The sequence below is a fragment of the Onychostoma macrolepis genome, chromosome 05 (assembly GCF_012432095.1).
Source record: "Onychostoma macrolepis isolate SWU-2019 chromosome 05, ASM1243209v1, whole genome shotgun sequence".
Classification (NCBI taxonomy): Eukaryota; Metazoa; Chordata; class Actinopteri; order Cypriniformes; family Cyprinidae; genus Onychostoma; species Onychostoma macrolepis.
In genome coordinates, this window is record NC_081159.1 from 41,506,970 (window position 1) to 41,525,254 (window position 18,285).

An 18,285-nucleotide genomic window follows, 5' to 3' on the forward strand; every position below is an offset into this window, starting at 1 on the left:
ACACGAGACCGTGCCACGACTGTGAAGAGCGGCTCGATGGTGTTTAATGACCAGCAGCAGCGATCGCGCCGTCAGCGCAGCTGTTCTGCGTTCAAATACACGCAATAAAGCTTGCTGTAAAGCCCCATCAAAGTAATTACCATGAATGTGTCCGAGGGAAATAGTAAGGAGATATTTGAATTACTTACTAATAAACTAGTGTTTTCTGTGTCAGTGTTGCATCAGTGTGGATTCATCTCCTCATTAGACGCGCCTTTAGAGAGAAGTGCATCTTCACGGATTATGATTATAATGAATGAGTTTTTGTTTTCGATTTGATTTATTTCGTTAAGTAGTAATTTAAAGCTTTCTATATATTTATCATGTCTGTGAGGCATGTACGCTGACTTTCGGTTCATTTTTGTGAAGCGCTCCTGTTCAAGACGAGACTGCAGAAAGTGTATCGTTTTCTTAAAAGCACGACGTTTTGTTGATATTGTGAGTGCACACAAATAGAAGTAGACCCTTTACAGTTCCGAATGATGTATTACTCTTACCTTTTATGAGCAAAAATTACGGCCTATTTTAAGTTGTTTCCATTGAAAAAAAAAAAATGCAATCGATTGCGCTGGTGCCTCCATGTCCTGCGCTTTAGCTTTCACTCTCCGCACAAACTTTTGGATGCAGCGCACATTTATCTAGGTTTAACCTTTAAACATTGTTATATGCTTGAACTGTTTTAGTATAGCCTATCTATAGATTTTATTTTAGGCAAGTCGTGATGATTTGAGAAGGCTAAATTGATCAAAAATGCTATGATCAGCCTGCCGGTCTGCCGCTGGACGCTTGGTCGTTACTTTAAGAAAGAAATAACTTGTTTAACAAACAAAAAATGCTCCAAACGTTTTTCAAAATTAACTTAATAACAAAAAAAAAAAAAAGGAAATAAAAAAAATATAATCACTTTGCCATTACATACAAAACTGAACTATTTTAATAGCTGAAACATGAGCCGTTTTGGGAGAAGGGGGAAAAAAAGACGGGCTCGGGTCGGACTCGGGCTGGTAATTCTGTTAAGCTGTCGGACACGGGCCGGGCTAGGGCCTGAGCATCTCGGGCCAAGGCCGGGCTAGGGCCTAAATTTGAGGCCCGTGCAGGGCTCTAATCTGTCCTGGCAGTGCTTGTGTTTTTATTTCATGAATAAAAAGGATTAGCAAAAATCACAAACTGTTTCTTTGCATTTATTTTAAATGAATTGTCAGTTATGGGCTTGCAGATCACATGGATGACCCACCACCAACCATTTTTGAGCCAGGAATAACCCTGTTAGAGACCATATTGACATATCATGTTCCATTCAATTTATTCCTTAAATTTCTTTACTTAGTCTTAAAAAGTCTTAAAATTACCTCCTAAAACCTGCAGAAACCCTGTAATATTTTTATTTATTTATTTTTATATATATATATATATATATATATATATATATATATATATATATATATATATATATATATATATATATATTTACTGTTTTCATTTTACTTAAAATATGAGTAATTGTTTTGTGCATGTTCATCATTTTTATTCATGTTTTTAAAGTTTTGAATGAAGTTATTGCTTTTTAATTTCAGTTTTATTTATTTTCACTTCAGGTTAACCTAAATGGAAATGAGAGATTATGCCTTGGCAACTAGCTAAAATAAAGTTAATTAAAGTTTATTTATTTATTTTACTTTATTTAGGTTTGTTTATTTCAAATAATGAAAAGTTGCAGTTGCATGTACTGTACAAAATATGATAGTACTGTACAATTACGATAGAATATATAACAATTTGATTTACAGCACCTTAATAAATTGAATAAAAACATGAAAAGGCAAAAACACACCTCATGCACATTCTTTATTCATCATTTTGTGGCAGTATAGTTAAAAATTTGCTGAATAATTTGTTAAAAAAACAAAAACAAAAAAAACATCACCTTCTTGGTCTGACCAAAATTACCTGAACTCATTTCTTAATCACAGCTTACCAACTCGTAAAAATGAAATACCCAGGAGGACTTGAATGCTCTATTACATACATAACGTACCTTGAGGTGAGGCAAACTCTGTAGGCCTTTACAACATTTAAGTTACACAGTTGCCCTAGTGTGTGTGTGTAGGTTTGCTAATCTGACTTTATGAACTGTAGTAAAGAGGGGCTGTCATACAGGGACTACATTCATTGCCTTATATACTGAATACCAATGAAATATTATCTGGCAACTCTGGAGCCGCCGCTGCACAGTCATTACAGAGACCAGTGGACTGACAAACACACGCGCAGCTCTGCACCAGTGCATCTGCTGCTGCATTGCAGATCCTGGGGGAGGGGGCCAATCAGAAGGACGCTAATGCACTTCCTGTCAACACATAGAAAAAGAAAGTGTGTCAAATGGCTATCATCAAGTTGCGTTACGTTTTATATTCAAAAAACCATGTGCAAATATTTAGCTTTCTTCATTTATTTTTTGGGGGGTTTTTTTCATAAAATTTCCCTTTTGTTCTGGGCAATGCTGGATCCAATTTGCCATATGTCTGAACTGGCATTAAAGATGCTGCAATATCATAAATGATCATTAATCATTCATTAAGCATCACAGATGGTCCAGGTTTTAGATATATTCATATATTAATTTCCATACTACGCTTCATGTGTTTTGGTGAAATTTTAGGACCTAAACTGTGCTGTGTTTCCCAAAAGCATCCTAAGCCTAAGTACATCGTAGACCCATTGCCACCAACGGAGCCACGATCAACTTAGGCTTGATGCTTTTGGGAAACGCAGCCCTGGACATTTCACTTTTTTGTGAGTTTGTAGTATTATTAAAAAATAATTACTTGTACTGTTGTACTGAATGTTGTATTGCTTTATTTTATTTAATCAAAATAATCAGTCTGATTTTTTTATTACTGTATTACATTAATAGAATAAGATTTTTAATGAGAATTTGTTGAGCAAATGAGTCTGATTGTCATAAAATTAATGACAAACAATGCCGGAATTCTGAATGTCTTTTTGAAAATTGTTTACAATTTTTATGCTTGAGGTGTATTGTCAGATTTAACAAATTATGTTCTGATTACATTAACCTTTTTTAGAATAATTATAATAATTAATAATAAATGTATAATAGAATTTTATAACAGGAAAATTCTGTAATTCCGTAATGGGCAAGTATGTTTGCAGTTGTGTAACATCATTCTTGCATTTTTTTTTATTAATGCAATTTTAAAAATATATTCGGTTTCATTAAATATTTTTCTTTTGATGCTTGAGGTGTAAAGACAGATTAAACTAATAACATTACATTTATATTAACTGTTTTTTAAATAATAATTAATAATAAAAGTTTAATAACATGAAAAATCTATAACGGTCAAATATGTTTTAGTTGTAAATATGGTTTAAATATCTGGTCTTTGCAGGTGCGTAACAATTTGTGCATCTCGCCATTACTTCACACAATTAATATGATTTCAATAAACATACATTTTGTTAAAATGTGTAAATGTGTAAATGTTGACCTGTTGCCCTGTTGCCATGTAGCTAGAAAAGCAGTTGACTTATTGCATGCATTCATTTTAAACCCTTTTCTGGTCTTTTATCTTCATCAGAATCTACAGGCTCTGAAGACCCGAAGCCCTCTGGAAAGGTGCGGAATGTGGATGACTTTGTGCCGGAGGTGGGCCTGGACCGGACCTTTCTGGAAGATGGTGGAACAGCAGTTAAATCAAAGAACAAACCTCCAGCATCAGCTCCCATCCTGGACAGTGATAGGTGAGCTGTGATGACATGCAGTTTGTTTCTAAAAGCAAAAAAATCATCCCTCCAGCTTGTCTGAGTATTACTGTAGTAATTTCAGCAAGGATTACAGATGGGATTTTTCATTTGCTCAGATCAACATGATTTTTCTGCCTCAGAATGAGTTTTTTTTTTTTTTTTAGAAAAAAAAATGCCCATGGCATGAAAATTTGACTTTATGAGGTTTTTTAACATTAATATGAGTTCCCCTAGCCTGCCTATGGTCCCCCAGTGGCTAGAAATGGCGATAGGTGTAAACCGAGCCCTGGGTATCCTGCTTCGCCTTTGAGAAAATGAAAGCTCAGATGGCCCAATCTGGAATCTTCCCTTTATGTCGTCATATGGGGAAAGGTTACCTCCCCTTTCTCTGCTTTGCCCGCCCATGAGAAAATGAGCTACGTGCGAGGCGAGCGCAATATTTTTTTTTTCCTCGAGAGACATCATGGCTTGCAAAAGAGCGAAGCATGGCAGTTGCTCAGTGTTTTTTCTATGTACAAATGAACAACAAAGTATTTTTTTTAGCTCCTTCATCCGAGCCTATGGCTAGCATTAGCTACATGATAATAACTGTAACAGCATACATAAACAAACCAACTAAAGTACCGTATCAAGACACAATATTTTAAACTAACCATTCGAGACGTCCTGCTGTAGCCGCTGAGTTGCAACTTCTTCATCCGGTGCTTCTCCATCCGGATCAGATTCTGGGTCAAACTGAAAAGCTTGAAGAACTGTGTGTCTACGAGCCATTGCGATACATCCACTGTCAACATCAGCGCATGGTAGCGCAAGCTGGTTAAGGCCACACACCCACCCTCCACCTTGCCCCGCCTCTCTCCTCCTCATTAGCATTTAAAGCTACAGACACAGAAATGCCACGTCCTAAGGAAAGCTCATTGTGGGACTGGCTCGTAGTGGCTGAAATTCTGCACCAAGACATTTTTATTTTACACTAAGGACTGATGCATTGATCACAGCAAAAGAGCAGGGGCATTTATTGAGAAAGTAAATGAGTTTAAATTTAATCTGATGTTAAACTCATGAGAGCTCTCCTGTCTTTTCCTCAGTGATGGAGAGGGACGGGGAAATCCTCTGGTCTCCGGCTTCCAGGATGATTTAGATCTGGATGATAGAGCGCTGTCCAAGCCTGCCGTTAAAGCGGCAGTCCCGAGCATGAGCGTCACCCTCACGAGTGATGAAGAGGAGGAAGATTCATCTCTGCCCTCTGCTGCCCGGCACAAAGGCATCGGCTCGGGCCCAAAGTCAAAGGGGTAAGAAGCCGCATGCAGATGTGTCAAATACATCATACTTTTAATAGAAAGGCTTCAGTGAGATGCAGACGTGTTGAGACCTGACCACAATTTCCTGAAAATTTGTTGTATGTTTTTAATTAATTTCCCTCACCGTTGATGAGCTTCCGAAATAGAAATAATTCCATCAGCAGAGAGAGACTTGTTTAATTTACTTTAATTAAATCACTCTTAATGAAGGCACAGACAATTTTCATTTCTTGATATTATTTTTTCAATTAATGCCACCTTGGCACAAGTGATTTCCATAGATCAAGGCTTGAAATTGTGACCATTTTGCTCCCATAATTTAATCTGTATAATTCTATATTTAATCTATAATTTAATATATTTGGGCGCATGTATGCGAGTGCATATAATTGTTGTAGTGCAACCCATTTTCATTTCTCTGAAAACGTTCACAGTTATGTGCCTTCTGTGTGCTGATACGGTGACCGGTCTGCCGTTCTGTCAAACGTTACATAACTTCATCTTTACGTTCTTAAATTTAATGCAGATTTTAGATTGGTTAATATTAGCTGCCAATCACTCAGTCACTGCTTTTCGCTGTCAGGGAGCTAACTACCACGGGAAATGCAAAGGGCTGAAGAAGAGAGAAAATTAAAGGAAACACTGACAGATTTCTTTTGCAAACCACCTAAAGTTACAAATAATGGTGCTGGTGATAACGATCATGTGGTGAATGTTGACCCAGCAGCCGAAAAGAAGGCGTACAGTTTTCGGAGAGAATGGTTGAATGGTTGCACGTGCCCCCTCAGATTTTTGAGCCAAGTGGATTTTGAATGCAGCTTCCAGAAGACAAAAAAAAAAAAAAAAAAATTTAATACAATCACACCGGCGTGATTAGAACGTTCAGTGCGTCATATCATCAGCTGCTAAATACAAATCTGCGTTCGCTGGCTGGCGCTGAGCCAGAGACAGACGTGTTTTTACAGCGCTGCATTATAACCAATCACACACGATTCTCTTGAGCTTATGAATGCAATGACCAATCAGAGGCGTTCAGATGCGTCATCTCTAAAATGCCGGTGTTTTCTTCACTCGCTCGCTGACTGACTGAATACCTATTCCTGGCGAATTCTCTTTTCAGAAACAACGAAGTGCAAATGTGTGTACGAATATGTAAGTAAGATATTAATTTCATAGTGTAAACCGCTTCAGTGATTTTAATGGGAGTTTTTGAGAGTGCTTGAACTCTAGACTGTCATTAAAAATGTTCTTTGATAATGTAAATGTTCTTTGCTCTCTTTCTGTACAATGAAAGTGTTATGATTAAATATAAAGTCAGTCGTATTAAAATATGTTATGGCATGACACCCCCCATATCTGTTAATTAAGTAAACAAACAGGTTTTTATGCATGGTTAATAGATTACATTATTAGGTTACTTTGACCATCGCCCACTAGATCAAATAACATAAAGGTGAGAATCAAGATATTTCATGATATAGTTAATGCGTTTGGGAATGTTTCAAATAAAAAGGAAAAAATAAATAAAACATGTGCTGTTGTGGCTGCTGTGTGTCACATGACGACGGTGTTTCGTTTCGTTCCTGAATGAATCAACCGTTTAAATGATTCGGTTCAATCGCAGTGACTCACTTATTAACAGTGACTTGATGCCACCTACTGGTGATTGTAATTTCACATTTAAAGTATCTTTTCATTTTTAAAAATAATTTCAAATATCAGTATTCAATGTTTTATGTTTACGGTATTAAAACATTATATATGCATGTGTAACTGCAGGTTAAATGCATTCATGTCCTGCATTAAGCAGGGTGTAAGTGCATCTAAATGCCACTTCAGAAATTCAAAATTCAAATTCAAAGATGAATTTTGTTGATACTGATTTCATTTGCTTGATAACAGCCCAAACGTCTTATTCTAACTGACTGATTAAATGTAAGAATTTGACTCAAATGATGATGCAGAAGAAATGGCTTAATTGTGAAAATGACCATAAAAGGTAAAAAATCTATTTAAATTTATTGGAAAAGATTAATTTCTATCACTGCTGTGAACTGACCACCACACGGAATATGAAGAATATCAAAATCAGCTGTCCACGGTAGTCCTTAAGACTACCAGCACAATAACACAAGCAAAATATCATCTAATTCTCGTTATCGAAAAAAAATATCGAGATATTAGTTTTTGTCTATATTGCACACCCCTAGCTTCCAGCTGTTCTGCGCAATTGGCAGAGCTGAATGTAAAATTTTACACGGCATACACCATCCTAACCCTCACCAAAGAGGAGCTCTCTCTCTGTGTTTAACCAAACTCAGATTGACTTAGGTGCTTTACGAAAGAAATCTGTCAGTGTTTCTTTTCATTTTCTCTCTTCTTCAGCCCTCTGCATTTCTCGTGGTAGTTATAGCTCCCTGTCACCTGACAGCGGAAAGCAGTGACTGAGTGATTGACAGCTAATATATTAACCAATCTGCATTAAAGTTAAGAATGTAAAGATGGAATCTGTTAATATATAATTTGTGGTGCTCATTAATTTTTGGTGAGTGCTCTTAAATTTTTGCTGGTGCTCCTAACTTTTTAAAGTTGGGAGCACCAGTGCTACCAAGTAAAAAAGTTAATTTCGAGCCCTGTAGATAGATAAATAGATAGATAGAGAGCTATAGAGAGAGATGGATGGACGGAGAGATTGATAGATAGATATATAGAGAGAGAGAGATAGATACTAGATGGATGATTGGGGGATAGACGGATATATGGCTGGACAAACAAATAGATAGATAGATAGATAGATGGATAGATCTCGGATTTAATGAATAATTATTTGGAGTCAAGATGTTGTTTCCTCATATTTTCTGTGGAATCTGACTTTCAATTCTAGATCTACAGTGAATTCTGTCAAACAGCTGCAAACCAAGTCGAAACCAGCTGAGAGACCTCAAAGCCTGAAAACTACAGCAGGACCTGCAGTGCAGCGACAAGGTCTGAAGACAGGAGGCGCTGTTGAGGCCGACTCGGATTCAGACCAAGACCAAGACCAAGAGGCTCCAGTCGCTCAGCAGATGCTTTCATTTGTCATGGACTACCCTGATTTTGAGAACGAAGAGTTTGACGGACCCAAGATCAAGAAGGTAGAAACCCATTTCCAGGCTCTTGATTATTGTTGCTTATGACTAAGTGATCAACTGATGAAATCTTAAGCCACAGCCTGCTATTCCACAGTTAGTCTTAAGTATATTTTTTGTTAATGTTGAATTAGTTATTTTTTTTTTTTATTTTTTTTTTTCTTCACATTTTCTGTTTTCATTTTAATCTTAGGGAAAGTTTTAGTAGTTTTAATCTCATTAATTTTTTATTTTTTTTATTTTAGTTATTTATTTGTAATTTATTAAGTTTTAGTTGTTTTGTACGACGGCGTTTTAGTGCCTCGTTAAAAAATAAAAAAAATCTAAGATTACGAGATTAAAGTCGTAATATTACGAGAATAAAGTCGAAATGTTTCGATCATTTAAATCGTAGAAATTAAAGTTATAATATTTTGAGAGTATATAGCCTATATCGCGCATGCAAATTGCCCGCGTTGAGAGCACCGGGAGAAGTTGCTGGGCCACCGGAATTGATTTGAATATTGTTGCGTCCGAGCGGCCGCATCATCTTACTGGGATGTCAATTTTAAGGACTCAGGAACATCTTAATATCAAGAATATGATATTTATTAACAGAACAGGAACAACTGTTTATCTTAACATCAGCTCACACACTCAATCGATATTCCTTTGGGGGGCACTGTAGCTCTCTTATTTAACCCTTTTTTTAATACACTACAAATATAGCTATGTGGGATTATTAGCAGAAATCATACCATGTGTCATACTCGCGGGGACAGTATGCTTGGAAATAATATTTCATGTCTTCCACTGCATTCATTATTTGTAGTGCGCCAGCCACACAATAGCAATAGCTTAAGCTTTGTGCTTTTAGTGCTTTTAATATAAAACAAAGTCTCAGCTTTCAACTATTCTCCTAGTTTCGACTTTATTCTCGAAATATTACGACTTTAATCTCGTAATCTTAGATTTTTTAATTTTTAACGAGGCACTAAAACGCCGTCGTAGTTTTGGTACGTTAACTTGAGAAATGAGAAATGTTGCCTTGGCAAATAGCTGACATAAACTTATTTTTTATTTGTGTTTTTCTATTGTTTTACTTCAAGTAATGAAAATGTTGTATGATTTTTGTTCTCAAAGAAATATAAACCATCTAATATATGCACTCTATAAGAAAAGCCCACGAAAGACCATTTAGATATTAAATAAGTACTTTGCCACCAAATAATTCCTGCTCAGTCTCCTATTTTATGCTTCATCTATTTTGCGTAGGGCACTTTTTCTGCACGAGATGACTTATCTGACCGGTCGGATGATGGGTTTGTGTTAGCTGGACTCCCAGAGCCCCCCAAACCTGCTGCCCCCTCATTTAAGACCCTCAACAGTGACATTGACCTGTTTGGCCTGGGATTTGAAGAGACGACACCTAAGAGTAAAGACAGCAGTGAAGACCAGGAAGGTATGTTCAGTAAATAACGTGTGTGTGTGTGTATATATATATAGACACAGACACACACACACACAGTCATGGCCAAAAATATTGGCACCCTTGGTAAATATGATCAAAGAAGGCTGTGAAAATTAATCTGCATTGTTAATCCTTTTGATATTTTATTTAAAAAATTCACAAAAATCTAACCTTTCATTGGATAATAAGAATTTAAATTGGGGGAAATATCATTATGAAATAAATGTTTTTCTCTAATACACGTTGGCCACAATTAACGGCACCCTTTTATTCAATACTTTTTGAAATCTCCGTTTGCCAGTTTAACAGCTCTAAATGTTCTCCTATAATACCTGATGAGGTTAGAGAACACCTGACAAGAGATCAGAGACCATTCCTTCATCCAGAATCACTCCTGACCCTTTAGATTCCCAGCTCCATGTCGGTGCTTCTTCTCTTCAGTTCACCACTTATTTTCTACAGGGTTCAGGTCAGAGGACTGGAATGGCCAGCAGACGCTTGGTTTTGTGCTCAGTGACCCATTTTTGTGTTGTTTTTGAGGTTTGTGTTTGGATTATTATACGGTTGGAAGATCCAAACATGGCCCATTATAAGATTTCTAACAGAGTCAGTCATTTAAGGCATCTTTACACAGTAAAGGCGGCACAGAAACCAAATCTGAAGCGGCATAAAACCACGCAAATGTGCTTTTACACAGACCGTTTAATGCTGTTCTGAAGCGGCATAAATGCATTTACACAGGAATTAAAATTGTGGGAAACCTATACCTTTTAAAATAACTACAATTTGAAAATTTGTTTTAACAAAAAAAAATGCTATAAAATTAAATAACAAATATAAAAAAGAACAAAAAATATAAAACACGAAATAAATAAAAACATGACATTTTAAAATGTAACGACATTAAATTTAAATTTCCTGCGCGTGCTACAGTGTATCGTGCGCTGGACAGTTTGTCACAATGTTAGCTTCTGTGGTATTAACAGTAATTTTCTTTTTCTTAGCAAAATTGTTCCAACTGGAAAAAACACTTAAAAGAAATTATGAATTACTGCATCTGGAACATCGCCGCACGATGTTGAAATTTGTTTCAAAGAGCCAGAAAGTCACTCAGGCGCAGACACAACAAACAAAAATTGATTCTAGCGTTAGCTCTCCAGGGGAGACAGCAGATGTCGCCAGACCGTCGTGTGTGGATGAAATGTCGTCCGCAAGGAGATGTTTTTTGGAATGTAACGGTACACAATTACAGTGATACTGATTGGGTTAAGAATTTTAGAATGAGTCGAGAGACTTTTATGTCCTTGGCTAATGAACTCAAACCAGCTCTACAAAAGCAGGTTACAAACTGGCGAAAGCCAATTGATTACAGACGACGACTTGCCACCTGTGATTTGGTGGTTTGCTACACCCTGTGAGTACAGGACTGTGGTTGAATTGTTCGGCATCAGCGAGGCGACATTGTGTGAACTCATTCGTGAAGTTTGCCGATTAATGCTCAGAAAATACATTCATCTTCCATATGGCCCTGAACTTGAACACGCATTATCTGGTTTTGCCAGTCGAGGAATGCCTTTTTGCGTGGGTGCTATTTACGGTACACACATCCCAATCATATCACCGAGAGAAAACCCCGCAGACTATCATAATCACAAAGGCTGGCATTCAATAATCCTACAAGGCGTAGTAGATCACAAAATGTGGCAAGTATCTATACAGACAGTTTTCTTTCCTTTTGTTAATTAATTATTTAGGCAACTAATCACAATTTGCTGCATTTAGTTTCACAGATGTTTACGTTGGGTGGCCTGGAAGGACACATGATGCTAGGGTACTGGCAAATTCTGATATTTATTGTCTTGCTGAGCATCGACAGGGTGGTTTTCTTTATGCAAGAGAGGTGAGAGAAGTGCTTGTAAAATAGTCTGTGACAATTTTGGAACTATAGGCTAGAATGGAGCACACATTATCTGTCTTAATTATTTGCTAGAATGATTTATATTTAATATTCATGTTTCAAAGCCCATAAATGTTCGTTCCTGTAATTCATCTACCCGTATACTGTAATAGTCAAACAACATCTTTGAACATTGAACCATCCATTAAATACTATATTATTTTTTATTTATTTGTTTGCTTTAGCACTCAGGGCACATTAATGGCTTGGAGATTACTCTACATGTAATCGGTGACCCGGCCTATCCCTTGAAAAAATGGCTGATCAAAGCATTCCCTAACAGTGTTACACTCAGCCAAGAAAAGCGACACTTCAACCATCGGTTGAGCTCGGCAAGGATAGTTGTGGAGAATGCATTTGGACGCCTTAAAGGAAGGTGGAGATGCTTACTGAAGAGAAATGACATTAACATTGACACTGTGTCAGATGTAGTGCTGGCCTGCTGCGTTCTGCATAATTTCTGTGAATTCCACCGTGAGCAATACCTGGACAACTGGGCATGTCCCCAAGAATGCGTGGAAAGACCTGTTGTTGACAACAGGGATGACAGTGCATCTGCTGTTTCCATTCGTGATGCCTTGCTGACCATTGTTTGCAGGAACTAGTTGCTGTATTAATGTAACCTGTAAAACTTTAAACGTTTGCAACAAAAATTGTAAACATGTGGCATTAATGAATTCAGAGAAAATGTTTTTAATGTAATTGTTACATTTGTTTTGTTCTGTTACTTTTTTTTTATATATATAAAACAGATTAATACAGACAACTACAATAGAACAGAAGTCTGAACAATTGAACAAATAGGCTACTACAAGTATGGGGTTTTAGTCACAGAACAATAAATAATACAGAAAAATAATTACAACATTCTATAAATACATAAATCATTTTAAAGCTATTAAATAAATAATATAATTAATAATTAATAAATTCATTCAAACATTCATTTGTTGATGAACAGTACTCATTTTTTACATGCTTTAACATTTCAGGCTTCAGAACTTAGTTATACGGGATTAAAAAATTGAAATGAGAATATGCATAAATCAAGTCAAATACCTGCATTACAAGCCTAGTCACCATCAAGGTTTTATAAGTAGGACATCACCCTTTCATAAGGCTCCTCCTCATCACTATAACTGTGTGGCACTGTGGATGGTGCAGCATCTCGTGAGGCAACATGAACTGATGATGTTCCAGACCTCCATTGGTGAGTTAAAGGGCTGACGAACGGTTGACTGGGCACCATGTGGAGGAATTATACTTGCTAAGATGTTGCCAAACTGACTAACAGCATCCTGTTGCATTGCCCGCATCTCCCTGGTAATTTCCAACACTGTTTGTCTGTGCTGAAGTTCTGCCTCCTTCTCCCACTCCCTCTGCATTTGCAGTAGTTGCTCCTCTCTGGCAAAGAACTTTTCCTCTGACTCGTTGAGGTGATTTAGGAATGCAGCACTCATTGCCTGAGCATGGTCTGCCTTAGACATTTTTCTTTTTTCGCAGGGGGATGGCTTGTCATTTCTGGTGTACCTGTAGATGAGAAGAAAAAAATTAGGAAGTTAGGATTTGACTAAACGTCACATGCATAATAAATTATCTTTTTGATTCGAAACACGTTCAGAATCAATGCTGTTTATATAATTAATAATGGGGTTCATCAAAAGAAAGCACGTGGAAATTTACTCAGCATTCATACATTAATGTATTGAGCTAATGTAATTCAGTGGAAACAACTGAGAATTTCAAATTTTCCCAGATTTGTGTTTATTTGTCCAGTTGTAAATAAATAGGCTACAATTATATATAGGGGGTAGTCGTGGCCTAATGGTTAGGGAGTCGGGCTTGTAACCTGAAGGTTGCTGGTTGAAGCAAGGCTGCCCACTGCTCCGGGTGTGTGTTCACTGTGTGTGTGTGTGTGTGTGTGTGTGTGTGTGTGTGTGTGTGTGCACTTGTTCACTACTCACTGCTGTGTGTGTGCACTTGGATGGGTTAAATGCAGAGCACCATTTCGAGTATGGGTCACCATACTTGACAATACGTCACGACTTAACTTAACTTATATGAATACACATGGTTTTAGAATAATTTATTTTAGGCCTGCATCGCGCAGATATACATGTGAATATGAACTTGTTGGAGTGACAGTGAAAGAAAATAGTAGCCTATAATTGTAGTCATTTTAAAACTATCCATTTATGATATATTGCAATGTTCATCTATAATAAGAGACTGAAATCGGAAAACTTACTCCTTGTTGGCGGACTTATGTCTTCTTCATCTCCATCTTCGGTGGCGCTGTCAGTTGGAGATTGCGCTCTTTCCTCTGTCTGTGTCAAGCATCCAACAGCATTTACCGGCAAAGCACAGGGACGATGTCCCCAGATATTATCACACAGATCATAATAAGCGAATGACTTTGCAGTCACGCCACTCGTGTTGTTGTGGTCTTTTGTTTTTAGGTAAACACTTTTCAGACTTTTGAGCTTAGCCGTAGCCTGCTTCTTATCTCTCTGCACACCGCAAAGTCGAAGCCTCTCAGCAATAGTACAGTATACATTGCTGTCTCTTACAGTTCCGTCAATTTGCCGGGTAATTTCCTCCTCTGCTCTTATTAAAAGAAGCTCCTTTATTTCTTTGTCGGACCAGTTGTTTCCCCTATTAGTAGACACTTTTTTTTAAAATTAATGTTAGCTAAAACAAATGGAGCTAGCGGTGTTTTTGGCTCGAACAGACAGGCGTCCTTTGGGTTGTCATGACAACGACACTGTTTCATTTTCACTGAATCAAAACAGCTTTGCGTCGTATTTGAAACTAGGGACTGAGGTGGGTCAGACCCGGCGTATTTTAGGTCTGCTTTTATGCGGCATTGCGTCTTTACACTGAATTCTGAGCAGACACAGACCCGCTTTAGAGCAGCCTAAATCGGCTGTGTAAAGATGCCTTTATTGATTTTTTTTTATCTGTTGGTATTTGATAGAATCCATGATGCCATGTGTCTAAACAAGATGTCCAAGACCTCCTGCAGAAATATAGACCCACAACATCAAAAATACAGCAGTATATTTTATTGCACACATGGGTTACTTTTTATCCCTGTGTTCATCAAACCCATCTTGAGTGTTTGCTGCTAAAAAGCTCATTTTTTAGTTTCATGTGACCATAGAAGTCAGTCCCATTTGAAGTTCAAGTCGTGTCTGGTAACTGAATATGCTGGAGTTTGTTTTTGGATGAGCGAGGAGAATTTTTCTTGAAACTCTCCCAAACAACATGTGCTGATGTAGGTGCTGTTTGACAATTTATTTTTTTTAAGGTTTTCTGACCCCGAGACTCAACTATTTTCTGCAATTCTCCAGCTGTTGTCCTTGGAGAGTCTTTAGCCACTCAAACTCTCCTTCTCACCGTGCATTAGGATGATATAGACACACGTCCTCTTCCAGGCAGTTTCGTAACATTTTATGTTGATTGGAAATTCTTAATTATTGCCCTGATGGTGGAAATGGTAATTTTCACTGCTCTAGCTCTTTTCTTAAAGCCACTTCACTAATTTGTGAAGCTCAAGTAACTTTTGCTGCACATCAGAAATATATTATTTGGTTTTTCTCATTGTGATGGATGATTAAGGGAATTTGGGCTTTGTTTTCCGTCCTATTTATATTTCTGTGAAACAGCAAGCCATGGCTGGATAATTTCATGTTCATAATCACCCTGGTGTGCTCAAAATTGTGAATATGAATGGGAATATACTTCAGAGATATTTTACTCATAAGAATTTCTAGGGGTGCCAATAATTGTGTCCAACGTGTATTAGAGAAAAACATTTATTTCATAATGATATTTCCTCCCATTTTAAATTCTTATTATCCAATGAAAGGTTAGATTTTTGTGAATTTTTTTAATAAAAGATCGAAAGGATTAACAATGCAGATTAATTTTCACAGCCTTCTTTGATCATATTTACCAAGGGTGCTGGTATTTTTGTCCATGACTGTATGTATGTATGTAGTACAAGATAAGTCAAGATTACATTATTTAATCACTGAAATATGTCCTACTTTTTACGATTAAGTGTCAACTTAACACTTAAGATGAAAAAAAAGATTCCTTTTAGTGGATCATTGAAAAAATTGGTGCATAGTTTTAAGATATGATAGGTGAGACTAACACAGGGCAGAGCACTGCAAATTCATTGCTTCAATATTTATGTTTGAATAAATCTGTCAAGTTTTTATGACAGCCACCATTTTAATGTTTATATTTCAAAAAACGAAGTGGAGTACAAATATAATTATGTAATTGTTAATATTATAACATTATTATTATTATTATTATTATTATTATTATAAAAACTTGAGTGTAATTTAGTTGTTTGTATACAAATTAGTTAATTTTAACCCCCAATATTATAAGGTAGTACCAGCTGACTCGTGTATATTTTACAGCATTAGTTTAGAGATTTTTTTCCTTGTGAAAATGTACTGCCATGTACTGTACCTGATATATTTCCAAAATAATCGATGAATTATTTGAATTAATTGAATCAATGAATCATTGAATCAAATCCAAATCAAGTCAAAATTGAATCATATCGTGAAATTTTACTTGTGTAAAAAAGAAACGGCAAGTAGCACATTGAATAAACATGAAATTTTGAAGTAGAAAGACTGAAGTAATATTTTCTTGTAAAATGTACCCTAATAATCCAATAACAGCATAACTTCCAAGTTTGTATTATCTCGCAGATAATGAAAGCAGACACTCCACAAAGGACAAGAAAAAGAAGAAAAAGAAAAGCAAAGAGGTAAGATATTAAAAATAAGGGTGGCTCGATACCACTTTTTCAGAACCGATCCCGATCCGATACCAAAAATTCTGAGTATCTGCCGATACCGATATCAATCCGATACCTGGGCAGTTTTTTTTTTTAATCAGTGTTGAATTTTTATACCTCAATGTATGCTGACCTGTTCATGACTTTTTGTGTTACACACAATCTGCAAAATATAGACAACTTTATTGTAAATAAAAACAACAAATGAATGCATACTGTATATAATTATAATCTATGATAAAAATACTATTATAAACTAGGTTAGTGGATAATTCAGTACCAAAAGTTACTCTAGAAAAATCATGAGTGCACCATTTTATAAAATCTAAAAATTTCGTGGGGAACAAATAAAAGTGAATAAGTGTATAAAATGATATACATTGCTCTTTGTATTGTTGTAAAATACATTCATGAAAAACAAGTCATATATACAGTGAGGAAAATAAGCATTTGAACACCCTGCTATTTTGCAAGTTCTCCCACTTAGAAATCATGGAGGGGTCTGAAATTGTCATCGTAGGTGCATGTCCACTGTGAGAGACGTAATCGAAAAAAAAAAAAATCCAGAAATCACAATGTATGATTTTTTTAACTATTTATTTGTATGATACAGCTGCAAATAAGTATTTGAACACCTGTCTATCAGCTAGAATTCTGACCCTTAAAGACCTGTTAGTCTGCCTTTAAAATGTCCACCTCCACTCCATTTATTATCCTAAATTAGATGCACCTGTTTGAGGTCGTTAGCTGCATAAAGACACCTGTCCACCCCATACAATCAGTAAGAATCCAACTACTAACATGGCCAAGACCAAAGAGCTGTCCAAAGACACCAGAGACAAAATTGTACACCTCCACAAGACTGGAAAGGGCTACGGGGAAATTGCCAAGCAGCTTGGTGAAAAAAGGTCCACTGTTGGAGCAATCATTAGAAAATGGAAGAAGCTAAACATGACTGTCAATCTCCCTCGGACTGGGGCTCCATGCAAGATCTCACCTAGTGGGGTCTCAATGATCCTAAGAAAGGTGAGAAATCAGCCCAGAACTACACGGGAGGAGCTGGTCAATGACCTGAAAAGAGCTGGGACCACCGTTTCCAAGGTTACTGTTGGTAATACACTAAGACGTCATGGTTTGAAATCATGCATGGCACGGAAGGTTCCCCTGCTTAAACCAGCACATGTCCAGGCCCGACTTAAGTTTGCCAATGACCATTTGGATGATCCAGAGGAGTCATGGGAGAAAGTCATGTGGTCAGATGAGACCAAAATAGAACTTTTTGGTCATAATTCCACTAAACGTGTTTGGAGGAAGAAGAATGATGAGTACCATCCCAAGAACACCATCCCTACTGTGAAGCATGGGGGTGGTAGCATCATGCTTTGGGGGTGTTTTTCTGCACATGGGACAGGGCGACTGCACTGTATTAAGGAGAGGATGACCGGGGCCATGTATTGCGAGATTTTGGGGAACAACCTCCTTCCCTCAGTTAGAGCATTGAAGATGGGTCGAGGCTGGGTCTTCCAACATGACAATGACCAAGCACACAGCCAGGATAACCAAGCAGTGGCTCTGTAAGAAGCATATCAAGGTTCTGGCGTGGCCTAGCCAGTCTCCAGACCTAAACCCAATAGAGAATCTTTGGAGGGAGCTCAAACTCCGTGTTTCTCAGCGACAGGCCAGAAACCTGACTGATCTAGAGAAGATCTGTGTGGAGGAGTGGGCCAAAATCCCTCCTGCAGTATGTGCAAACCTGGTGAAAAACTACAGGAAACGTTTGACCTCTGTAATTGCAAACAAAGGCTACTGTACCA

The 18,285-nt window shown here is 37.1% G+C and overlaps 1 protein-coding gene across 8 annotated transcripts in view; it reads left to right on the plus strand.

Moving 5' to 3' along the window:
- The window catches only part of rabl6a (RAB, member RAS oncogene family-like 6a), a 102,099-nt gene that overhangs the window by 18,079 nt on the left and 65,735 nt on the right, over positions 1–18,285 (plus strand). For all 8 annotated transcript variants that reach the window (XM_058775894.1, XM_058775893.1, XM_058775892.1 and 5 more), the window contains 5 exons: positions 3,642–3,804; positions 4,896–5,099; positions 7,993–8,242; positions 9,491–9,677; positions 16,383–16,441. In XM_058775894.1, coding sequence (XP_058631877.1) covers positions 3,642–3,804; positions 4,896–5,099; positions 7,993–8,242; positions 9,491–9,677; positions 16,383–16,441 — 863 coding nt within the window. The remainder of the gene's footprint in view (positions 1–3,641; positions 3,805–4,895; positions 5,100–7,992; positions 8,243–9,490; positions 9,678–16,382; positions 16,442–18,285) is intronic.